This window comes from Myxocyprinus asiaticus, chromosome 33 (assembly GCF_019703515.2).
Source record: "Myxocyprinus asiaticus isolate MX2 ecotype Aquarium Trade chromosome 33, UBuf_Myxa_2, whole genome shotgun sequence".
NCBI lineage: Eukaryota > Metazoa > Chordata > Actinopteri > Cypriniformes > Catostomidae > Myxocyprinus > Myxocyprinus asiaticus.
Window position 1 is genome coordinate 16,573,036 of NC_059376.1, and position 23,470 is coordinate 16,596,505.

General features: G+C 36.9%; 1 protein-coding gene across 1 annotated transcript; it reads left to right on the forward strand.

Moving 5' to 3' along the window:
- Window positions 1-188: 188 nt before the first annotated feature.
- Window positions 189-18,569, forward strand: LOC127424192 (glutathione hydrolase 1 proenzyme-like). The gene is made up of 14 exons (XM_051669163.1): window positions 189-217; window positions 546-647; window positions 1,794-1,970; window positions 5,265-5,395; window positions 6,051-6,140; window positions 6,317-6,509; window positions 10,801-10,961; window positions 11,066-11,215; window positions 13,489-13,625; window positions 14,249-14,436; window positions 15,250-15,377; window positions 16,470-16,582; window positions 17,660-17,773; window positions 17,882-18,569. The coding sequence occupies exons 1-14, from the start codon at window positions 189-191 to the stop codon at window positions 18,026-18,028; spliced, it is 1,860 nt and encodes a 619-aa protein (XP_051525123.1). The 3' UTR covers window positions 18,029-18,569.
- Window positions 18,570-23,470: the final 4,901 nt, after the last annotated feature.

Sequence of the window (23,470 nt, forward strand, 5' to 3'; positions counted from 1 at the left end):
TGTGAAATCATCCTATTTGACTGGCCAATCATTATTTAAGGTTCAGACTTCCTTGGGGCCAGGTTGTTATATAACCACTGGAGTTAAATTTTAAGTAGTCCAGATTATATCTAGCCTCAGTCCCAGTCTTTTCTTGTTATCTTGATACATCCACAAGAAAAGAGGATTTCAGGTTCTGGACCAGGGTCATGGTTCACAAGACAAAATCAGCTCTGAGGTATGTCCTGTAATGTCATTTATTTTTTAAGACCGTCTTCCTACTATCTTTTATCCAGTATATGCTCAGACTGTCCTGGCATAAGAGTGGAGTACAAAAGGGAAGGGGGTCCAATCAAATCAGGGCTTGCATACTGTGTGACAGTTGTAAGACTTGGATTAACACAAAAAAATGAACTCTCTCTGAACTCTGTGCTGTGGTCCTGCCACAGAACAGAATTTGTAAGTTGCAATGACATTGTACTCTGAATGCTGAACATTTTGATTAAACTCACAGTACCAATTGAAAGAGTGATGATGTTGTATAACTGTGAAGGGTTTATTCACAGGTCCTACGAACTGGGTGACATTTCATTGTTGTGTGTTTCTCCTAAAAAATTACCCAAGGTTTACTCCCGTGCTTCCATTCATGAACAACACAAGTTAAAAAGGTGATGTAACATAAATATATGTTTTATTTTTGGGATGGAGAAAATCAGTTCTCTATAATGTAGAGGTTCATAATCTTGCATGTCTGTATTGTTGCGTTTTCAATTATCAAACTAATAATGCTGCTGTGGATACTGTTCCTTGAAAACAGCATCCACTGTCATAAATGATGAAGTTCAGAATTCACTCAAAAATGACAATTCTGTCATCATTTACTCACCTTCATGTTGTTCCAAACATGTATGACTTTCTTTCTTATGTGGAACACTAAAAGAGTTTTTTAATGAATATCTCAGTCCATCTTTTCAAAACATTAGCAGTGGATAGTGACTCACTTTAAAGCTTTAAAAGGACCCAAAAGTGTCATAAAAGTAGTCCATGCAAGTCATACGTCACATTCCATGTATTCTGAAGGCATATGGTAGGTTTTGGCCGAGAAAAAAGATTAAATTTAAAGCATTTTTAGTGCTCTAAGATCCTGACTTAAGAAGTGTGTTCAAGCAAGAAATTGTTGAATTTTAATTTTTGCATGAGCTAATTATTTATTTACATGACATCATTTGATAATCAGATATGGAGGTGTGGATTTAAAGGTGCACTCAGTAATTGTTTGAAGTATTTGGAAGTATGGCTTACACTCACCCCTAGTGGCCTGGAGGCTGCATCATTCAAACACAGTGGTTTTCAGTTACAAATGCCATTGTGGAAACTCACTATGCACATTAGACCAGGATTCATTTAATCCATGAATGAAAGTGTCCAATAACAGGGCAGCTACTGATATTGAGCAGGTAGTCTTCAGCTGGTCATGTGATCCTAACATGGCTGCCCCCATGAGGCACCCCTGCTCCATGTAGAATAAACTTTTATAAGGTTACTGATATGACTGAACTCTTCATCTCACAAGAGTGGTCTTGATTTTATACATATGTTTCAAAATTATTCTTCATTTCTTTAGAAGGAAAACTTTGTATATGAGGGGAAAAAATTACTAAGTGTACCTTTAAGTTCATCTCAATCTACAAAATAAAAGGCTTTTTATTTTCTGTTTGGGTAATGTATGAATATCACACAAATATCATGTAATAAAGTGTGTATTTAGATGTTGTTGCTTTTTTATCTCAGACATTCTGTATTCCCTTTTATAGGAAAATGGTCAAGAAGTCTCTTGTTGCTGGGCTGGTGGTCTTGCTTGTGGCTGCAGTGGGTTTCTTCATGGGTGTCTTTTTGGGGATTGGGAATAAAAGACTCACTGCCTCCTCAGATCATTTCTACTCTAAAGCAGCCGTGGCAGCAGATGCTGGGAAGTGCTCGGAGGTTGGAAGGTAAGTTTAAAAAGACCTACAAATACAGTATTTGAATGTATGTATGGGAGAATGCCCACTGAAAAACAATGTTAACTTAAAAATGAGCTTCTTACATAAAACATTAACAGGTTTTATTCAATTAAAAAACCACTGAATAAACCTGAATACATTAGTTACACAAACAAAACAAATTTTAAGGGTCAGATCAGGTAGAAATACTGTAGCTCCTTAAAGGGGTGATGACATGCCTTTTTTTAAATTATTTTAATATATTCCTTGTGGTTCACTTATAAGATTAGTAAAGTTCTTTTTTTTTTGTTTTGTTTTTTTGCACAAAAACAGTTATATATTTGTAAAACATGATAATTTTTCACCCTCATTCTGACACTCTGTCAGAAATGCTCGGTTTTGGTGCTGCTTCTCCTTTAAGACTTTACAGTAAACGCCCACTGTTATGACTGGCTCTTGACTGACCTGAAGGCCTTTCCCACTGGCGGCAGTAAAGCCTGTTTTAGGTTCTTTTCCCAGGGACTAGTGCTTTTCGTTGGTTTCAGACGTAAGGAAATATAGTTCCTCAAAGCCGTTTTAGGGGACATTTTTAGCTCCTACTCCGGGGTAGATACTTTTGGGAAGTATAGGAACTCTGGGACTGTGGGAGGTGCCTGTGATTGGACAAAACCCTGCATTAAGAATGGAGAGGAGCTCCACAGCCACCGTTAGTAAACAAACTAGCTGCTTGCCTGCTACTGAGAGGATTGTACTAATTTTACAATTCCCTTAACAGAGATAACATATAACAAATAAAGTATCCAAAGAGAATTGCCCGTTTCACATACAGTGGTGTGACAAAGTGTTTGCCCCCTTCCTGATTTCTTATTTTTTTGCATGTTTGTCACACTTAAATGTTTCAGATCAAACAAGTTTAAATATTAGTCAAAGATAACACAAGTAAACACAAAATGCAGTTTTTAAATGAAGGTTGTTATTATTAAGGGAAAACAAAATACAAACCTACATGGCCCTGTGTGAAAAAGTGATTGCCCCCTAAACCTAATAACTGGTTGGGCCACCCTTAGCAGCAACAACTGCAATCAAGTGTTTGCGATAACTTGCAATGAGTCTTTTACAGCGCTGTGGAGGAATTTTGGCCCACTCATCTTTGCAGAATTGTTGTAATTCAGCCACATTGGAGGGTTTTCGAGCATGAACTGCCTTTTTAAGGTCATGCCACAGCATCTCAATAGGATTCAGCTCAGGACTTTGACTAGGCCACTCCAAAGTCTTCCATTTTGTTTTTCTTCAGCCATTCAGAGGTGGACTTGCTGGTGTGTTTTGGATCATTGTCCTGCTGCAGAACCCAAGTTCGCTTCAACTTGAGGTCACGAACAGATGGCTGGACATTCTCCTTCAGGATTTTTTGGTAGACAGCAGAATTCATGGTTCAATTTATCACAGCAAGTCTTCCAGGTCCTGAAGCAGCAAAACAGCCCCAGACCATCACACTACCACCACCATATTTTACTGTTGGTATGATGTTCTTTTTCTGAAATGCGGTGTTACTTTTACGCCAGATGTAATGGGACACACACCTTCCAAAAAGTTCAACTTTTGTCTCGTCAGTCCACAGAGTATTTTCCCAAAAGTCTTGGGGATCATCAAGATGTTTTCTGGCAAAAATGAGACAAGCCTTAATGTTCTTTTTGCTCAGCAGTGGTTTTCGTCTTGGAACTCTAAATTTTTCGCCATTTTTGCCCAGTCTCTTTCTTATGGCGGAGTCATGAACACTGACCTTAACTGAGGCAAGTGAGGCCTGCAGTTCTTTGGATGTTGTTGTGGGGTCTTTTGTGACCTCTTGGATGAGTCGTCGCTGCGCTCTTGGGGTAATTTTGGTCGGCCGGCCACAGCTGGGAAGTTTCACTACTGTTCCATGTTTTCGCCATTTGTGGATAATGGCTCTCACTGTGGTTCTCTGGAGTCCCAAAGCTTTAGAAATGGCTTTATAACCTTTTCCAGACTGATAGATCTCAATTACATTCTTTCTCATTTGTTCCTGAATTTCTTTGGATCTCAGCATGATGTCTAGCTTTTGAAGATCTTTTGGTCTACTTCACTTTGTCAGGCAGGTCCTATTTAAGTGATTTCTTGATTGAGAACAGGTGTGGCAGTAATCAGGCCTGGGTGTGGCTAGAGAAATTGAACTCAGGTGTGATAAACCACAGTTATGTTTTAACAGGTGGGGCAAACACTTTTTCACACAGGGCTATGTAGGTTTGTATTTTGTTTTCCCTTAATAATAACAACCTTCATTTAAAAACTGCATTTTGTGTTTACTTGTGTTATCTTTGACTATTATTTAAACTTGTTTGATGATCTGAAACATTTAAGTGTGACAAACATGCAAAAAAATAAGAAATCAGGAAGGGGGCAAACACTTTTTCACACCACTATATGTGTGTATGTGTGTGTGACTTCATTAAGAGACACGCTCTTAATTTTCATTGCATCTGTACTGTGTGACTATAAAGCAAATAAAGTGATTTCTGGATTACTACCTCGACTTTTCCCTGGGATGGCGGATATAAATAATAAGATGTTTATCTAGAGTGGGTAATTTAACTTTATTATACACTAAACCGTTATTAGGTTGCATCCGAAAACTGGACAATGCTGCCTTCAAAGGGTGTATAAGGATGGATGAAGGTAAGATGAAATAAGGTGCTTTTTAAACTGTTCAGAGAGTTCCATTCATCCAAAAACACTGTTGTTAAAACCATTAAGTGATAAGGCAGCTGCCTACATGTAGCCAAAGGTCATATAAAACAGCCATAAACAAATAAAAGTGTAGCTCCGATCCTGGCTTCCTCCATCGGTGTTTTTGATTTTGTTATTGTTGTTGCTATTGAAATGCATGTGCAAATACGTCAGTATAAAAATGGTCAATACTAGATGACATCACTACGATGGTACTTTATGAATGCAAATGCAACAGGGGAGAAGTCTCCTCGGGTATTCCGTTCCTCGTAAGAGTTCTCATCTAGAAAGTCACTAAGGGAAAAGTAGGTGGGACTGTAGGTAGGAAAGGGCCTCTGCTCTCTCCTTCCATCTCACTAGTCACCACTACTGGGCGGGGCTATGGAGGTGATAAGGTAAAGTAGGCGTTGATGTGTTGTTGTGGAAAAGGTCAGATGCACATGTCTACCACAGTGTGACATTACAATGTGGAGGAAGTTGACAATGAGCAGTAAGAATGGTCATTTTGCATGCAGTTACTGTTCTTCACTTGCATTTGCACGGCATTCTTTATCTTTGCAGGGATATCTTGAAACGGAACGGTTCTGCAGTTGATGCCTCTATTGCTGCTCTGTTGTGTGTTGGGCTGTTCAATGCACACAGCATGGGCATCGGAGGAGGGCTGTTTTTCACCATATATGATGCATCAACAGGTAATATTACATTAGCAGTACATTTGTCAGATGCTTTCATCCAAAGCCGCAGTGCTTTCTAGGAACATTTTATCAGCATGTGTGTTACCTGTGAATTGAAACATAACCTTGAAATTGCAATGCCCCTTCAGTTAAGTTTCAGGAACGTACAGTATGGGAAGCATGAACATACTCCATAACTCTTCAAAACTACTGACAAATCTTAAAGTTTGCTCAGTGGAAATCAAAAATTCAATCCTCCTGTAAGGGCTCCTCCCTATATAGAAGTCTAGTACTGACGCACAATGCTTAAGAGGCTTGAGATGATGCAGAGGTAATTTACTATTTGGCAGATGCTGTTCATACAAAGTGATATACAGTATACCAATTGAAGAGACATTTCCCTGGAGCAACCCTTGGTCAAGTGCCTTGCAAAAGGACACAGTGGTGACTCAGCATCATAGTCATCTCAATTCTTGCGTCACTCTTACCTTGGAGTAAACCTGCAACCTTTGCATCAGCAAACCACAACTTTAACCATTAGGCCACCACCAGCTCATGAGATCAAGCTAAAATGTAAAACTTGAGATGACATACAAGCCCTCAGTCTCTTTTGAAATGTTTGATAGTCTTGATAAATACACACTGAATTGAAATGTTCATGTTTTGCCCACAGGAAAAGTGGAGACAATTGATGCCAGGGAAACTGCTCCAATGAATGCTACAGAGGACATGTTTGGCAATAATACCCAGCTCTCAAGGAAAGGTACATCACTATTAATGTAAATATCACCAAGTCCAGTCTCCATGATAGCTTTGCAATGCATGAAAGATTCAGCACAATATTCCATTTGAATTTTGAAGTGAATCTGTCCGACGATCTCTTACTGTTGTGGTCCTTTAATGATGAGAACAATCTATTGTGATTTGTGTGAATGGCAGGGGGGTTGTCAATCGCCATACCAGGAGAAATTCGAGGTTACGAGATGGCACACAAAAGGCATGGTAGACTGCCATGGAGGGAACTGTTTGAGCCCAGTATTGAATTGGCACGCAATGGTTTCCCAATCGGCAGGGCCTTGGCCAACGCCATCGCAAAAAACAGGGAATCCATTCTGAGTGATGAGGCGATGTGGTAAGGATTTATCTTAGTGAACAAGTGATCTATCTATCTATCTATCTATCTATCTATCTATCTATCTATCTATCTGTCTGTCTGTCTGTCTGTCTATCTATCTAGCTTGCTAGTTTAAGCTTGTTTTAGTCATTTAAATGAAATGCACACAAGTTTACCAGAGTGTACCATTGGGTAATTTGCTATTGCGCATTACTGCAACATACATCAATAATTCCACTTATTCATTGACGACAAACAAGTAACTATTTAACTCACCACACTCTAAACCAGGGTTCCTCAATAGGTGGCCCGAGGGCCATAACCGGCCCACGAGAGACAAATGTTTGGTCCGCGCTAAAGGCCTTTTCACAAGAAATCCATGACAATTTTGCGAGATGAACTCCTGACAAAAGGTCGTAAAAAATACAAATGAAAAACAATTTCACCCATGTATAGTAGGCGGTGCTGTTGCTGTTCTACAAACATTTATACCTCCTGTCACCTGCACACACCTTCAGCTATTAGAAATTAATATATTGAATACTGTTAAAGCATTTATTTACCTAATTTGGCATAACTGTTTCATTATGTTCTTTCATGGTGTTGATGCATTTTGAGGAGTATATAATCTGTGTTTTTATGCGAGTGAGATGAGTAAAGAGCACTGTTGCATAAATATACCTCCTATTTATATTTGCACATATATTGTGCCACGAGTATATTCCAAACGGACTCCCAAAGCGAACTACTCTTTTTAAAATGTTTGTATTACCAGGGGCGTAGCAGTCATTTTAAAAGTGTGTGTGTGGGGGGGGGGTTACACAACTGTAAGTAGGTGGCTTGTACAGACCCAACACTTACACTGCAGTATTAATATTACGTGATATAAGTGATATATTATGTTAATATATACATATTATTTACTTTTAATATTTGTAGTATTTTAAAGATTCGAATATTGCAAAATAATTGCACAATTTTGCAAAATTAACTGCAAAATTAAAGGACATCTTGTGGAGCACTTGCTTCTGTTTCACACATAACAATAAAAGACTGAGCACAAGCTGGTCCTTGAATAAATTATTTAATCAGTTATAATCATGACAATTGTGCTTGTGCATTGTGGGATTTAAATGTATCCAAGTGGCTCGAGTGTTTTGACTACGTTCACCAAAATTCGTTCAGATCCATTTAATGAATCAGTGACCATTTCTGGTGATGCCAGAAGGTGGTGACAAATGAGTGTCCTGTGTGAAATGAGTTAGTCACTGAATCAATGATCAAAAGAAAATTTTAATCCTTTAAAATGTGTATGTCTACAGACCTACAAAGAGACTTTAGTTGAGGTTTTATGCATTATAAGAACAAAGCAAATCTATCATTTCCCTACAGTTTGTGAGCTGCTGAGCATGACTTTTATCAAAAGACAACAATAATAGTCTTATAATAATTATAATGTGTTTCAATAACGTCCGTACGCTTTCATGTATAAAAAAGCGTGTCTACATATTCCCTTCAGTAAAATGCCTAAGTGTGCTAAGAACAGAGCAGATCTATCTTTTATTCTACAGTTTGCACACCAGCATTGAGGTAAAAAACAGGAGCTGATATTAAAAATAGCTTTACATATTTAACACAGATCTAGTAATCTGCTTAAATTGCCAAAAACAACCGATCAAACTATGACCTCACGAATATAATATATTATTATATATAATATATATTAATGAAGACTCGTGCACTGATATAAACGGCACTTACAATGTGTGCTTAAAAGAAGGACTGTCCTTTGTTTTTTTCTGCAGTGCATTTCACGTAATGCTGCCAATCAAGAACGATATGCCGATAAATAACTATTGTTTGTGTATTCCTCATTTCTAAATTATTAATTTAGATCAACATCAATGCTGATAAAAAACATGGATAAATGAGCATTGTTGAAAGGAACTTTGTAGAAATTAACAGAGCCACGCTGATTAGACTGTCTGACTGACGGCCTATTGCATAAGAGTTGTTGGTTGCTTAAACCGCCCAAAGAAACAAAACGCAAAGAATACTGTGTACAAATCCACCATTTGGACTTGGTATGGGTTTAGCTTGGAAAAGTGCTGGGGACAAAAATCACCTTTTTAAAGAGTGCGGGGGACACCCCCACGTCCCCCGCGGCTGCTACACCCTAGTGTATTACAGTTTTTCTCAATTGCTTTGGCTCATTTTTTGATACAGTCTTAACATTCTCTGAACTGTAAGTGCAACTATTTTATGGGACATCACAACTCTATTGTATGTCTGCAAAATGTAGTAACTCACCCAAAACATTTAATTCATGCTTCAAACCCTAGTTGTTGTGTCATAAATTGGCCAATGCCACCAAAATGAAAAGTTTTTTTGTCATCGTGTGAGCCGTACTGGTCAAAATGTTTCGATGTTTTTTTTCACTATGACAGTCAACCCTGGAAATGTTTGTTATATAGAAATTTCATTTTTGTTCTACTTTTTTGTTGACACTGACTGCTTACTGTACTATACAAGAATGTCAGTTTTGTCTAGCTGAATGCTATTGTGTATCACAGTGAGGTTTTTAGATACCGATTTCAACAGTAGGTAAAAGTTTACTGGGAAAAGTCAGTACTGTACAGTACTGTAGTACACAGAAAAAGGATATGCACATTTGTATGTATACAGTAAATTAATTTTTGTAGCAATGTGTTGCATGTAAATAGAAAATTCACATTAGCATGTCCATTTTTACACATTTCTTACATGTAAAGTCATATATAGTGAACAAAAAATTGCCACAAAATGACATCTATGCAAAAAAAAAAAAAAAAACATTCCATGTCATGATATTCATGGAATATACATGTATGTCTGACAGATTTTGTTAACTGAATGGATCATTTTGCATATGATGGCTCACACGATGAAAGAATGTTTAGAAGTTGTGAAGAGTATGACAGTTTCACTGAGAATCAAATCATCAGTTTTGATCAGCAAGCCATGTGTATTAGTTATTGTGCAAATTGTAGACAATTGTTTTTTGCACACGTGCCAAATTGCTTAAATGAATAAGAAATTCAAATCTGGTGTGAACAAGAAACTAATTGTTCAGAGATTTGAACTTAATGTTTTGAAAAAATAATTCTCATTTGAGAATTTAGCCAAAGCGATTGAGAACTCTGTAATGCCTGGATAATATATACAAGTTACTGTGATACAAATACATGTGGAGTAGTGCACATTAAGATTAACATGTATAGTATGGTATAAAAAAAATATGCATAATAGGCCTATTAAAAATAATATATAAGAAAGCACTGGCTTACGGTCTTTTTTTATTGAAATTATTGAAATACTTTGTTATATTATGAGAACAATAACAATATTAATGCTAATAGGCCTAATAATTGAATCAGCAATTAGGGAAAAAGCAGGGAGTAGATCCCATTTGGAGATGAGCAGGAACAGCTGACTCGCATTGAGGATATGGAGATCCAGATTGTTCATTTAAGTTTTTTTTTTTCTCGTTTTTTAATTTTCAACAGGCAAAGTTGTGTAGATTTGTGTATCAGTATACAAACAAAATGTTCATAATTGTTTGTATAAATAAAACAGGCTACTAATACTGAGAAAAATAAATAATTAAAAAATCAAAATATTTATGTTGTGACTCTTTTAACAAAAAAACATCAATAGTGGGGCCTGTGTAGCTCAGCGAGTATTGACGCTGACTACCACCCTTGGAGTTGCGAGTTTGAATCCAGGGTGTGCTGAGTGACTCCAGCCAGGTCTCCTAAGCAACCAAATTGTCCCGGTTGCTAGGGAGGGTAGAGTCACGTGGGGTAACCTCCTCGTGGTTGCGATTAGTGGTTCTCGCTCTCAATGGGGCGGGTGGTAATTTGTGCGTGGATCACAGAGAGTAGCATGAGCCTCCACATGCTGTGAGTCTCCACGGTGTCATGCACAACGAGCCACGTGATAAGATGCGCGGATTGACGGTCTCAGAAGCGGAGGCAACTGAGACTTGTCCTCCGCCACCCAGACTGAGGTGAGTAACCGCGCCACCACGAGGACCTGCTAAGTAGTTTGAATTGGGCATTCCAAATTGGGAGAAAAGAAACAACAACAACAATAGTAATAATAAAAACAATAATAATACTTCTACTAATGATAGCAGCAGCACAAACACTTGTGGCCCTTGGCTTTGTATTGTCGACAGAATTTGGCCCTTGGTGAAAACTAATTGGGGAACCTTGCTCTAAACATAGTCATAGTCTTGCTTTTCCTTCTCTCTCTCTCTGCTTTACAGTGAAGTGTTTTGTGACTCGGACAAAAACCTCCTGAAGGAAAATGATATTATTCGATTTCCCAAACTCGCTGACACTTACGAGACGATAGCAGAAGAAGGGCCGGATGTTTTTTACAACGGGTCTATGGCCCAGATTATAGTGGATGATATCCAGGCTGCAGGTGATACCATGCTTTCTGTTTTACTGTGATTATGTTGAAGTTCCACTGACCTTATCCTATAAAAAATATGCAAATCAACCAGGGGTTTGTTTCTTATAATATAGGAGGGATTATAACACTTGAAGACCTAATGGAATATAAGCCAGTGTTGAATGAGAGCCCGCTGAAGTTAAATGTGGGGGAGTACACCATTCATGTTCCTGATGCTCCATCCAGTGGACCTGTGCTTGCACTAATACTCAACATAGTGGATGGTGAGTCTGTATATAGTGTCTTTATGTGTTTGCTTAAGATCTGAGCTATTTAAAGCATTTCAAAGTACAACAAATAGTAAATGTGCTTTAGAGAAACTATATCTTAAAGGGACAGTTCTCCCAAAAATAAAAATTCTGTCATCATTTACTCACCCTCATTTTGTTCCAAACTTGCATGACTTTCTTTCTTTTATGGAAAAAGAAAGGAGTTGTTTGCTAAAATGTTAGCCTCAGTAACCATTCACTTTCATTGTGTGGAGAAAAAAAAAAGTTGCAATGTAAGTGAAAGGTTACTGAGGCTCCTTTTGTGTTCCATGTAAGAAAGAAAGTCATATGGACCCGGAACAACATGAGGGTGAGTAAATAATGACAGAATTTTCATTTTTGGGTGAACTATTTCTTTATCACATATCCGCTTGCTTTAAATAATCATCCTGTGTAGGCAAGTTAAATGTACTTGTCATTGTCTTTATATAATAATATATAAGTATTATATAAGAGTTTAGAGGTTGCAGTGAACGTTTTATAGGTGACTGAGTAGTTTATGGAAAAATATGAGTGGGCATGTCTGTGAATCTGCTAATTTTGTAATAATACTCCATATTGCCACACAAACACTTATTAACTCCTCTGAGACACTTTGATGTCAAAGCACCACTGTCATTGGTAAACCAGGGATTTAAATAAATGGATGCTTTAGACATGAGGGCAATCAGTATATGTATATGAACATTAATTAAGGCCTTCAGAATTTTGTCATAAGGGCAAGTAGAATTATGTATAAGGACATTAATTAAAGAGATAGTTAACCCCAAAAATGAAAAATCTTATGACTTTGATATATGACTTTCTTTTCTCTGTGGAACACAAAAGGAGAGGTTAACACAGGATTACACTGCACAGTTTTTTCAATCTGAACCGATTCTAAAACTACATAAAATAGGTATCACACACTTAACGACCTTGAAATGGCAAAAGATAAAAACTAGGCATAACACACCAAACGAATAAGGATCACATACTATTCGACGGTTAAGTTGATCCGATTACAACAAACTCACAAGGAATCGCGACTTCCGTTCTAGCTGCACATATTTGGGAGCGTTGCTATTTTTATTGCTGATCCCCTGTGTTCCGAGTCACGAAAGACACATCTCAAGCACATTTGGGTGCAGTCTTGGGTGGGAAAACACAGCCCGTATGGCCTCTAGCACCGATTCAGCCAAAATTTTAATCGGGGCTATAAATAATATTAAAGTACTGTAGTGTAATCCAGCCTTTAGGGAGTGTGGCAGGCTCAGTCACCATTCGCTTGGATTAAAAAAAACAAAAAAAAAAAAAACAAGATGCATTGAAAGAGATAAAATCAAATAGAATTTTCATTTTTGGGTTAACTTTCCCTTTAAGGTTTTCAGAATTGTGTAAGGCAAGTACTTTTGTACATTAATGTGTGATATCATATGCAGGGTTAAAGGGATAGTTCACCTAAAAATGAAAATTTTGGCATTATTTACTCAGCCTCATATCATCCCAGATGTGTATGAATTTCTTTCTTCTGCTGAACACATATGAAGATTTTTAGAATATCTCAGCTCTGTAGGTCCATACAATGCAAGAGAATGATGATCAGAACTTTGTAGCTCCAAAAATCACATAAAGGAAACATAAAAGTAATCCATATGACTCCAGTGGTTAAATCTATATCTTCAGAAGTGATGTGGGTGAGAAATGTAAGTCTTTTTTTTTTTTTTTTTTTTTACTGTAAATCTCCACTTTCACTTTTACATCTGAAAGCCCCATGTGGTGCCTGTTTAGTTTCACTTTCACATCTGAAAGTTCATTTGAAAGTGGAGTTTAGAGTAAAAAAGGACTTAAATATTGTTCTGTTTCTCACCCATACCTATTATATCACTCCAAGATATGGATTTAACCACTGGAGTCATATGAATTACTTTTATGTTTCCTTTATGTGATTTTTGGAACTACAAAGGTCTGATCATCATTCACTTGCATTGTATGGACCTACAGAGCTGAGATATTCTTCTAAAAATCTTTGTTTGTGTTCTGCAGAAGAAAGTCAAACACATCTTTGATTGCATGAGGGTGAGTAAATGATGAGAGAATTTTCATCTTTGAGTAAACTATCCCTTTAAATTCAGTTAAGTTTGGTCACTTTTGTTTAAAGATGACTGGGAAAAAGTGGATCAGTTTACCTGAATTTACCATTAACATTGGTAAACTGAAGATTAAGACAAATAACTTTTCTATTGTAGGTTACAACTTCTCAGACAGCAGCGTGTCCACAGCAGAGGAAAAGACTTTGACATATCATCGCATCGTAGAGGCATTCCGCTTTGCTTATGCCAAAAGGAGTAAACTGGGAGACCCACGCTACCTCAACATCACCGACGTTAGTACAGTACAATGGGCCCAAAATGTATTTGGACACTTTTAGACACCTAGGTCACACTGAAAAATGTCTGAATGTCATTGAATTAGATACAAAATATATAACCAAGGGGCATCTGCAAACAAATGATACCTCAATGTGATTGTTAGTGGTCAGAAATCAGTTCAACAGGTATATTTCATTAGTTCATAAATTTACCTATGGGCATGTGACACGTTAGATAACCAGAGAGTGTATAATAACAATATCTTGTTTTATTTGAAACCTTCATTTTAAACCACTTGAAAAGTGTGTTTGTGCTATTTTTAAGGCAAAAAGGCCGTTTTAATTATGGCTTAATTGTCCAAATCCTATTTGGCACCACTATATGTATTTCTTGGGCTTCTTCCCATGAACCTTCAAGGAGTCGTTTATTGTGAAATTCAATGCACATCTCAGATTTTGAAGAGTCAACTCCAGATTGGCCTAATCTGATCCAGTTTTACTCAAGATCTCTGAAATGGTTTAAAGAGTCCTTCATTGTAATGGCATTATTTTCCCAAATCCTTTAACTGTTCCTATTTCATGCACCTGCAAGCTCAATTGCCTCTTGTAAATCTCATTTCAATCATCTCTTCTCTCAGCTCATCCAAAACATGACCTCAGACTACTTTGCAGACAACATCAGGAGTAAAATAACAGATGACACCACTCACCCAGACAGCTACTACGATCCTGAGTACTTTGTACCCGATGACCATGGGACAGCTCACCTGTCAGTTATCGCAGAGGATGGGAGTGCGGTGGCAGCCACAAGCACCATCAACTTATAGTACGAAAAATAGGAGAGATATAACCTTCAGGACTGCACTTTATACTTCACTAAAAAGGCAAAATGCAGCAATGAAAAGACATATTTTCAAAATTGACTCATTGTATGATCAGAATTGGGACTCCTGGACTAGAAACTGTACTTTAACAGAGGGATTTGGCTCTTTAAGAGAAGGAAACAATGATAATCCATATTGGCTGGACAATCGTAAAGCTTTGAATCCATTTTCTCAGTTTCAGTGTTGGCATAGTTACTGCATTTGGCCTTTGTAGGACAGTATAGGTGTCTCCGTCATCATTCACTCTCAGGCAGTGTGCTAATGAGATAACCAGTAGCGGATTTAGGCATGGGCGACATGTGCAGTTGCCCAGAGCGGCATCTTGCGGGGGGGCGGTGGCATCTTGCGGGGGGCGGCACGGGCACCCACTCAGACCCCCCCGTGTTGAAGCGGGTTTCGCCCAGGGCACCATACAAGCTAGAACCACCACTGGAGATAACATCAGATGTGTAATGAGTTACATCAGACATGTTAGATTCTGTAAGGGAGACATATGTACAGTGCTGGGGAGCTTCCTGGAACAAGATTGAGATACACTTTAACAATATTTAGTCAATAGTTGCAACATAAAACAGTCTGCCCCTTCTTAGAAGCTACTTGATTCTCTGAAGCATTGAAAACATTACAATATGTTCATATAAACTTTATAAAAAAAAAAAAACAATATGTGTACTGTAAGAGTCTTTTACTAAATGCACTACTGATTTGCTCTTCCTTTTGATCTTATTGACTTAATCTTTCTTGTTTTCTCATAGTTTTGGATCTAAGGTGATGTCACATTCAACTGGCATTATCTTTAATGACGAGATGGACGATTTCAGCTCTCCTTACATTACAAATGGCTTTGGGGTTCCCCCTTCACCCAACAACTTCATTCAGCCAGGTAAAAGACTCACATGCCTTACAAATATAATTCACCCCTAAATAATAATTCACTTTGTGCTTACCCTGGTGTGACTATCTTTCTTCTGTGGAACACAAACAAAGATATTTTGAAGGATGCATTATGTTTTTTTGTCCGTACAATGTAAGTCAATGGGGTACACAACTTTCAAAAAGAACATAAAGCCAGCATAAAATGAATCCATACGTCTTGAGTGGTTTAATCCATGTCTTCTGAAGCAATACGGTAAGATCACTTTGGGTGAGAAACAGACCAAAATTTCAGTCTTAAAGTTATGAGAGGATTATCATTTTGGGGTGAACTATCCCTTTAAGTTTAATTCATTTACTCACCCTCATGCCATCCCAAATGTGTATGACTTTCTTTCTTCTGCAGAACACAAATTAATATTTTTACAAGAATATCTCAGCTCTTTAGTATCATACAATGCAAGTGAATGGTTGGCAGAACTTTGAATCTCCAAAAAGCACATAAAATCAGCATAAAAGTAATCCAAACAACTCCAGTGACTGAAACAGTGCCTTCAAAACCAATCCAATCGGTTTTGGGCAAGAATAGACCAAAATGCTACTTTTTTTTTTTTTTACTATAAATCTCCACTTTCACTTTCACTTCCACATTCTTATTTTTTTGCCGATTCACATTCTTCGTGCATATTACCTTCTACTGGTCGGGGATGGTCAAAGGAGGAGATTTATAATAAAGAAAAACATAAATATTGATCTGTTTCTCACCCACACCTATAATATTGCTTCTGAAGACATGGATTAAACCACTGAAGTTGTGTGGATTAATTTTATGTTGCCTTTATGTGTTTTTTGGAGCTTCAAAGTCTAGGCCACCATTCACTTGCATTGTATGGACCTACAGAGCTGAGATATTATTCTAAAAATATTTGTTTATGTTCTGCATAAGAAAGAAAGTAATACACATCTGGGATGGTGAGTAAATGGTGAGAGAATTTAAATTTTTGGGTGAACTATTCCTTTAATATTAAGCCAAAACAACAGCACTTGTACCTCTTTGAAGACCATGAATGAACATACTGTACTGTTTTTGTCTTTTGGCAAGGTAAAAGACCACTTTCATCAATGTGTCCCACAATAATATTTGACAAACACAACAGAGTCAAAATGGTGGTCGGGGCCTCAGGTGGGACGAAAATCACTACAGCAACTGCTCTGGTAAATACAGATTCCCACACAGATTTTAACAATGTAAACTTTTCCCATCATGCTTAGATGCTTGGATATATAGTATATTTCACCATACATACAATGTCTAAATCGGAAAAAGTCAGCTGGCTTATGCCTGTATTGATCAGAATTTTGGACATAAACACCTTATTTGCAGTTGTCATTGTAACAGAATAATCATTTATATCCACACATTTTATACTGTATGTCCAAACTAAAGTATCTCTGGGGGATACAATATATAGACAGTTCAAAATCAAGCGATCAAAGAAACACACTTTTGAAGCGAGGAGGAGAAAGATTTTGTTTTGCAAAGAAATTAGCATAAATCTATTTACAGATGGTTGAAAGCACCGTAAGCATGACCTACATTTTGCAATTGATCGTGCTCTTGTGTGTTATTGTTAAGGATATGAATAAGCATGAATTATTTGATCAAATGATCTCCTCTCCAAAATAAAATGTAGCATAATAATTGGCGAGAGTGAGCATCTCCAGTTCTTCCATAAGAGAATATTGAGAACAGAATGTACATGTTTTCATTCTGCATAAACTGATTATTAGGGATGCACAATATATTGACACTGTAATAGTTATCGGCTGATATTACCAATTTTTTGTTTTTTAATTTATCGGTATTGGTTGTTATTGGCTATTTACAGGCCGATATTGGGTACTAATATTGTGGACTCTAGTTTACATCCGTTGTAAGATTTAGATAATTTTCCCGTCATTTTGCGGTAACTCAAAGGGATAGCAATAGTTTACGGAAAAAAATATATACTGAGGATAACCCTTGAAAGTGCTCTTTCTTGAACTGACATCTGTTTTGTGTCAAACGAGTGGTTTTTAAATAATAAGCTAGCTGTTACAGTTGAAAGGGTTAAAATGCATCAAGTAAAATGATCAGTTTTTGCACAAAAATTCCATATAGGTGCATCTCTACAGGAATATTCCAATAGCTGTTCATGTAGCCTAAACCTTTTTTCTTTTTTTATAATGGCATCATCATTTGTCATGTATCAGTTCTCTAATGTATCACTTTTCCTCTCTTCCTCATCCTAGGTAATCCTGAACTCCTTGTTTTTTAACTACAGTCTGAAGAAAGCAGTTACAGAGCCCAGAGTTCACAATCAGCTCAACCCAAACATGACAGTTGTGGAACAGAACTTTGAGAAGGTGAGCTACTTGCACTTGACAATTAAAGTTGCTTAAAGTCAGTAAACTGATAATGATTCACATTTTTATTTTGTGTTTGTGTGTGGCCTATGTACCCACGTTCTTCAGAGTGTTCTGGATGGCTTGGCTCAGAAGAATCACATCACAGAATGGCTGAGGACTCCAGGAGCAGTTGTCCAGGCAGTTGTGCGACAGGGGGACAAAATCTGTGCTGAATGTGACCCCAGAAAAGGTGGCTATCCTGCAGGATACTGACTGCCCTGCTCCCTTTCTCTCTTCTCTGTGTTTGTGGACCTTCAGTCAACAGACTGTATTGGTGACTCAGTCAAAATCCAGGAACAACAAATATGCATACTGAAAAGCAACACACCTTGTGCCCAACAATCAACATGGACCACAATGCACAAGGACGCACAAAGACTACTTGTATTTATTAATTTATTAATTGTGTTATTTTCTTTTTGATGGGAAATGTTTGTTCATATTGGTATCAACAGTGCTTTTCTAACTGAATACCCCAGTGTCTGATTTTACCAACCTTATTTATTCCCTTGCGTGTATAGAAAAGAACTGAGATTGATCATTTGTATGGTCCTCCTTTGATTCCATTGAATGGGTTCTTTGTTGCATAATGGAGTTCGACTGGTTGATGGACATGAGGTTATTTGTTGAGAGCAGTCTCGCACTCTTGCACTGCTCCAAATTGTTGCCAGTAGCAAAAAAAGAAGAATTACCAATAAAAGTGGTGATATGACAGCAATATGTCAAGGAAATAAATATGAAATAAAAAATACACATACAAATAATGAGCGTTTTTTAATTTAAATCATGTTTAAATTATTATTATTATTATTGTTATTATTATTATTATTTATTTAAATTTTTTTTTAGGTATTATTTAGCGTGTATTTTTTTTATGGGTAAATATTCACTGGAATAAGACAAAGCTTAAATGTGTGGGAAATGCTATTATATTGCTATCTAGAAGGTGAACGTTTCACCGATATTAGTATATAAAATGTCAGTAAATAAACTACTGTATGTGACTTCATTGCTCTTTAAAGAAATATTCCGGGTTCAATACAAGTTGAGATCAATCGACAGCATTTGTGGCATCATGTTGATAACCACAAACATTTATTTCGAATCATCCCTCCTTTTCTTTAAAAAAAAGCAAAAATCGAGGTTACAGTAAGGCACTTACAATGAAAGTGAATGGGGCCATTTTTTTGAGGGTTTAAACACAGAAATGTGAAGCTTATGATTTTATAAAAGCACTTGCATTAATTCTTCTGTTAAAACTCATGTATTATTTGAGCTGTAAAGTTGTTTAAATCATAATTTTTACAGTCATTTCAGGGTTTTAGGGTTTGTTGAAATTACACGGTCATGGTAATTTAGCTGTAAAATTGGCTATAACTTTACACAGAAAAGTTTAGTAAGCGATTTTATAACACTAAAATCATGTTTACACGTATATCCTTTATGTTTTGTGGCTATACTTTTGAAACAGTGTGTATTTTAATGTTCAAAAATTGGCCCCGTTCACTTCCATTGTTAGTGCCTCACTGTAACCTCGACTTTGCTTTTTTTAAGAAAAGGAGGGAGGAGTCCAAATAAAATTTTGTGGTAATCAATATTATGCCACAAATGTTGTCGACTGAGCTTAACTTGTATTGAACCCGAAATATTCCTTTAAGGAACAACCAACAGATAAATTACATAATAACAATTATTACTGACACCAGAGCCATTCATAAGAACAATTCTGGGCTTACAGCGTCCAGTCACATCATATTACGTCTGCTAGACACCATTACCCACTGTTGCCGTCCTCTTCCAAAGGACAACATTAGAGTAACAGCAATGGCTTGCATAATGTGAAATGCTCAACAACAGTAACTGTGACTAACAGTAACTATTATTCTGTTTTGTGTAAATGACTAGTGTAAGTAAACAGATGCAAGCTCCTAGGGCAGAAAAAAACATTATCACTTCTGGTCTAAATGTTTTAAATAGTTCAGAGCAGATTAGGAGTCTTCTGAGCACCATATGGTAACACTGTGTAACTGTAACTTCAGAACATTTAAAAAGTAATGCTGTGGCATGATTTTCATGGCTACCTGAGAAACCGTTTTCAACTATCAAAAGTATCTTCAATGCATCACAATCTAAAACATTGCTGAATGTTACCCAGGACCCTCACAGGTTTTCAGAGTAGGATAAATCTGTTTTAAAACAAAATAATTATGTAATGTTAGTCATTTTATGTCCTGATAAATTTGAAGGCTATCACTGGACTGTGATTTGGCATGTTGATTTGATATGCTTTCCACCGAATTATACAAACTGCAATATCATTAGCTGCTGTGTAATGTATAGATCAATGAAATGAACAAATTAATACTGTTTCCTGAAGCTGCAGATGTAATTCTAGACCTGTAAATGTTTAGCATTTTGTGACTCTGGTAGTAAATGTATAGGGCATTTTGAGAGATACATTTGTGTATATATATTTTTAAACACACATTGTTCTTGTGCCTTGGCTGTTTCTATGCTATTAATTAAACTGTTTTTGGAACAAATGGCTGAGTGCCATTGAATTCATGAATGTTTATTTTAATACTGTAGTAGTTGTTTGCAAAAAGATTCACAGGGCAATTTATCAAACAGTACCATTGGAATAATCGGGTCAGAAGCAAAACCTGTTTTGAAAAATAAAGGGTCATAGTTGAGTACAGTAATGTGCTTTTTTAAAGACATAGTTCACCCAAAAATTGAGAATTCGGAGTGTCACCCTCATGTCATCCCAGATGTGTGACTTTTGTTCTTCTACAAAACACAAAGATTTGGGCTCTGTAGGTCCATACAACGCAAATGAATGGTGACCAAAACTTTGAAGCTCCAAAAAGCATATAAAAGTAATCCATAAGACTTCAGTGGTTAAATCCATGTTTCTGAAGCGATATGATAGGTGTGTGTGATAAAGAGATCAATATTTAAGTCATTTTTAAATATGTAAATATAAACAAAAAGGCTGTTATGTTTAAAAGATGAATGTATCAGGTATAGAAGTAGCCAATTTGACCTCTTCGTAAGACCAGATAATATATTTGGGGGTTTCAAAGCCCTTAGTACAAGCAGGCTTGTCGCTAGAAGACATTTTCCAATCAAAAGGAGCATAATAGTACATGACTTCCCATGTTTTTTGGACATGTACATTGCAGTCCCATGGAAATGAGTTTAGTAACATGGACATTGAAGTACCTATTTTTATCATCTGGTACCATAACTGTACCATGCATGGTACTACCACAGCAGGCAACTTTTTGAAGGTAAATAATAAAAAATTAAAAAACGTAAACTTCAACATTAACTTACATTATTGCTACACAATATAGCTACTCAAGAAATGTCAAGAAATGTAAAACTGCTGCTCCCAAAGTCACCAGAATGACTTTGGGAGCTGGAAGTGCCCGTAGAAACAGTAACTTGTATCTCCAGAACTGCCTTAGGCTTCGTCTGTGTGTGATTTGCATATGTGTCCATGTTTAATTACTGTACTGTAATTCAGCAAGGAAACAAGGAAATGTTTCATTTTCCAGAACAGCCCCAATGCTGTTTTCTGACAGGAGTGTGGTCACAACTGCATGCTCATAATTCACTGTGGAAGAGCATTGTTCTGTGGGCACAGACCCTTGAGTGCTCATGAATGTTCTGTCAAAGAGTCTAGGAACACATTCATGCTTTGAAAAAAAAATGGCAGAAATGTCTGAGAGATGTATTGTACCACAGCCAGCGATTGGTTTGCATGGGTTTAAGTTTGGGTTGAGAAGAGATGATTCATTGTATATCCTATTATTCTACTGTCAAGCAGGAAACCCTCTGGCTTCCATATGCTCACAGCTGAAGTATGGAGGAAAAAATAAAGGCTAAATGAGAAAGATTTGGGTACCAGCAGGCAGAATCAGGACTAAAAATCTCCCCTGTGGACTGAATATGAAATGTCTGGGCCTTAGACTGTCTGTCTTCTGGATCTAAGGATTTGCTGACTGGCACTCTGGTTATGCTAACAACTTATGCCAAAAGATTACATGACAATGTTTATTCTTGTCCTCCAGAATAACAAGAGCACATAATGCCTTGCTTTTCTTCTCTATCATGATGCCGAAGCTAATTCACTCACTGGCATTGTTCAAAACTTGCAATGTGATCTAGCTGTGCATTCAGACAGATCCTATTTTCAGCGCTTTGAATGATAATTATAAAGAAATGCTGGACCTCATGCTGTGGAGGCACCGTTGGTAAGCAGCTGAGCTAAACGTTCCTTATGACCATCCATCTGAACACTTTAGACCTACTGAGAGATGCCAAGAAACCGTGAAAGGAGGTCAGCAATCCACACAGTAAACAGGCAATAGAGGCATTGGACTACTGTATGGTAAACTCCAAAAAAATATTTTGGCACAATCTCTTTGCAAATCTAATTAAAAACAAATTCAGATTTGGATTTTTATTTATTTCTCTTTCAAGCAGTGACTGCAACCAAGAAAAAGAAACTCAGTAGCCCAATTTAGACACTACAGTAAGCAACATACAAATGTATGAATGTCATTGTATTAGATATAACAAAATATCTAATTAAGTTGCATCAATTTGAAGAAAAAACAAAATGTTCCCAGCAAAAATAAGTTTAAACAAGATATATTGTTAAAAAAAACTGCAGCCAGCTGATAAAATGTAATTGCAAAAATGCATAAAATTGAAAAAGTGAAATTAGCTCTGAGGAAAGCCACTATGGAGTGATTACATTGTGAATTCGGCAGCAGGAGGTCGAAATTGCTGCTGAAATTGGTCTGTGCTTCCCAAAAATCGAACCACTGCCCCCAGTGGTCGAAGCTGAAGTTTTGTTGAGATAAAATGTCCACCGGGTGGCTTCAAAAGCATTTTTTTAACTTAAATGTTTTTTTTTGTTTTTTTTTGTTTTTTTAAATAATGTAATAAGTAAACAGGAATGCATATTTTATTAAAGGTACATTCAGCAACTTTTTGCTCATGTCTTCTTACAGTGGCACCTAGTGGTGTGGATGCAGCATCATTCAAAATCAATAGTCTTCAGTTACAGATGCATTTGTAGAAATTCACTATTCACAATCAGCCATGATTAATTTAATCCAAGAGTGAAAGTGTCCAATAACAAGACGGTTACTGAGGTTAAGCGTGTAGTATTCAGCTGGTCGTGTGATTCTATAATGGCAGCCCCCATGAGGGCGCCCCTGTCCCATGTAGAATAAAACAGCTTTTATAAGGTCACTGATATGACTAGAGTCCTCAACTCATGTGAGTGGCCATGATTTTATACATATGTTCCAAAATTACAATTCATTTCTTTAGGAGTAAAACTTTTTTAATGGGGAAAAAATTACTGAGTGCACCTTTAACTAACCCAAACAATCCTAAACCTAACCATCAGTAAACATTTTATTTTAGAGTGAAAATGCAACTGTCACCTTTAATGTGTTTTTGTTCACGTTTTGTGTTCATGTCTTTTATTTTGGAAGTTTAGTTCCGGTTCTATAGTAATGTGTTTCATGTCATGTGATTTCCTGTTTCCTCATGTGATCCTGTCATGTGGTTCCCGTTCATGTGTCTTGTTTTCATTGGTTCATTGTTTGAGTTACTCATTATCAGTCTTGT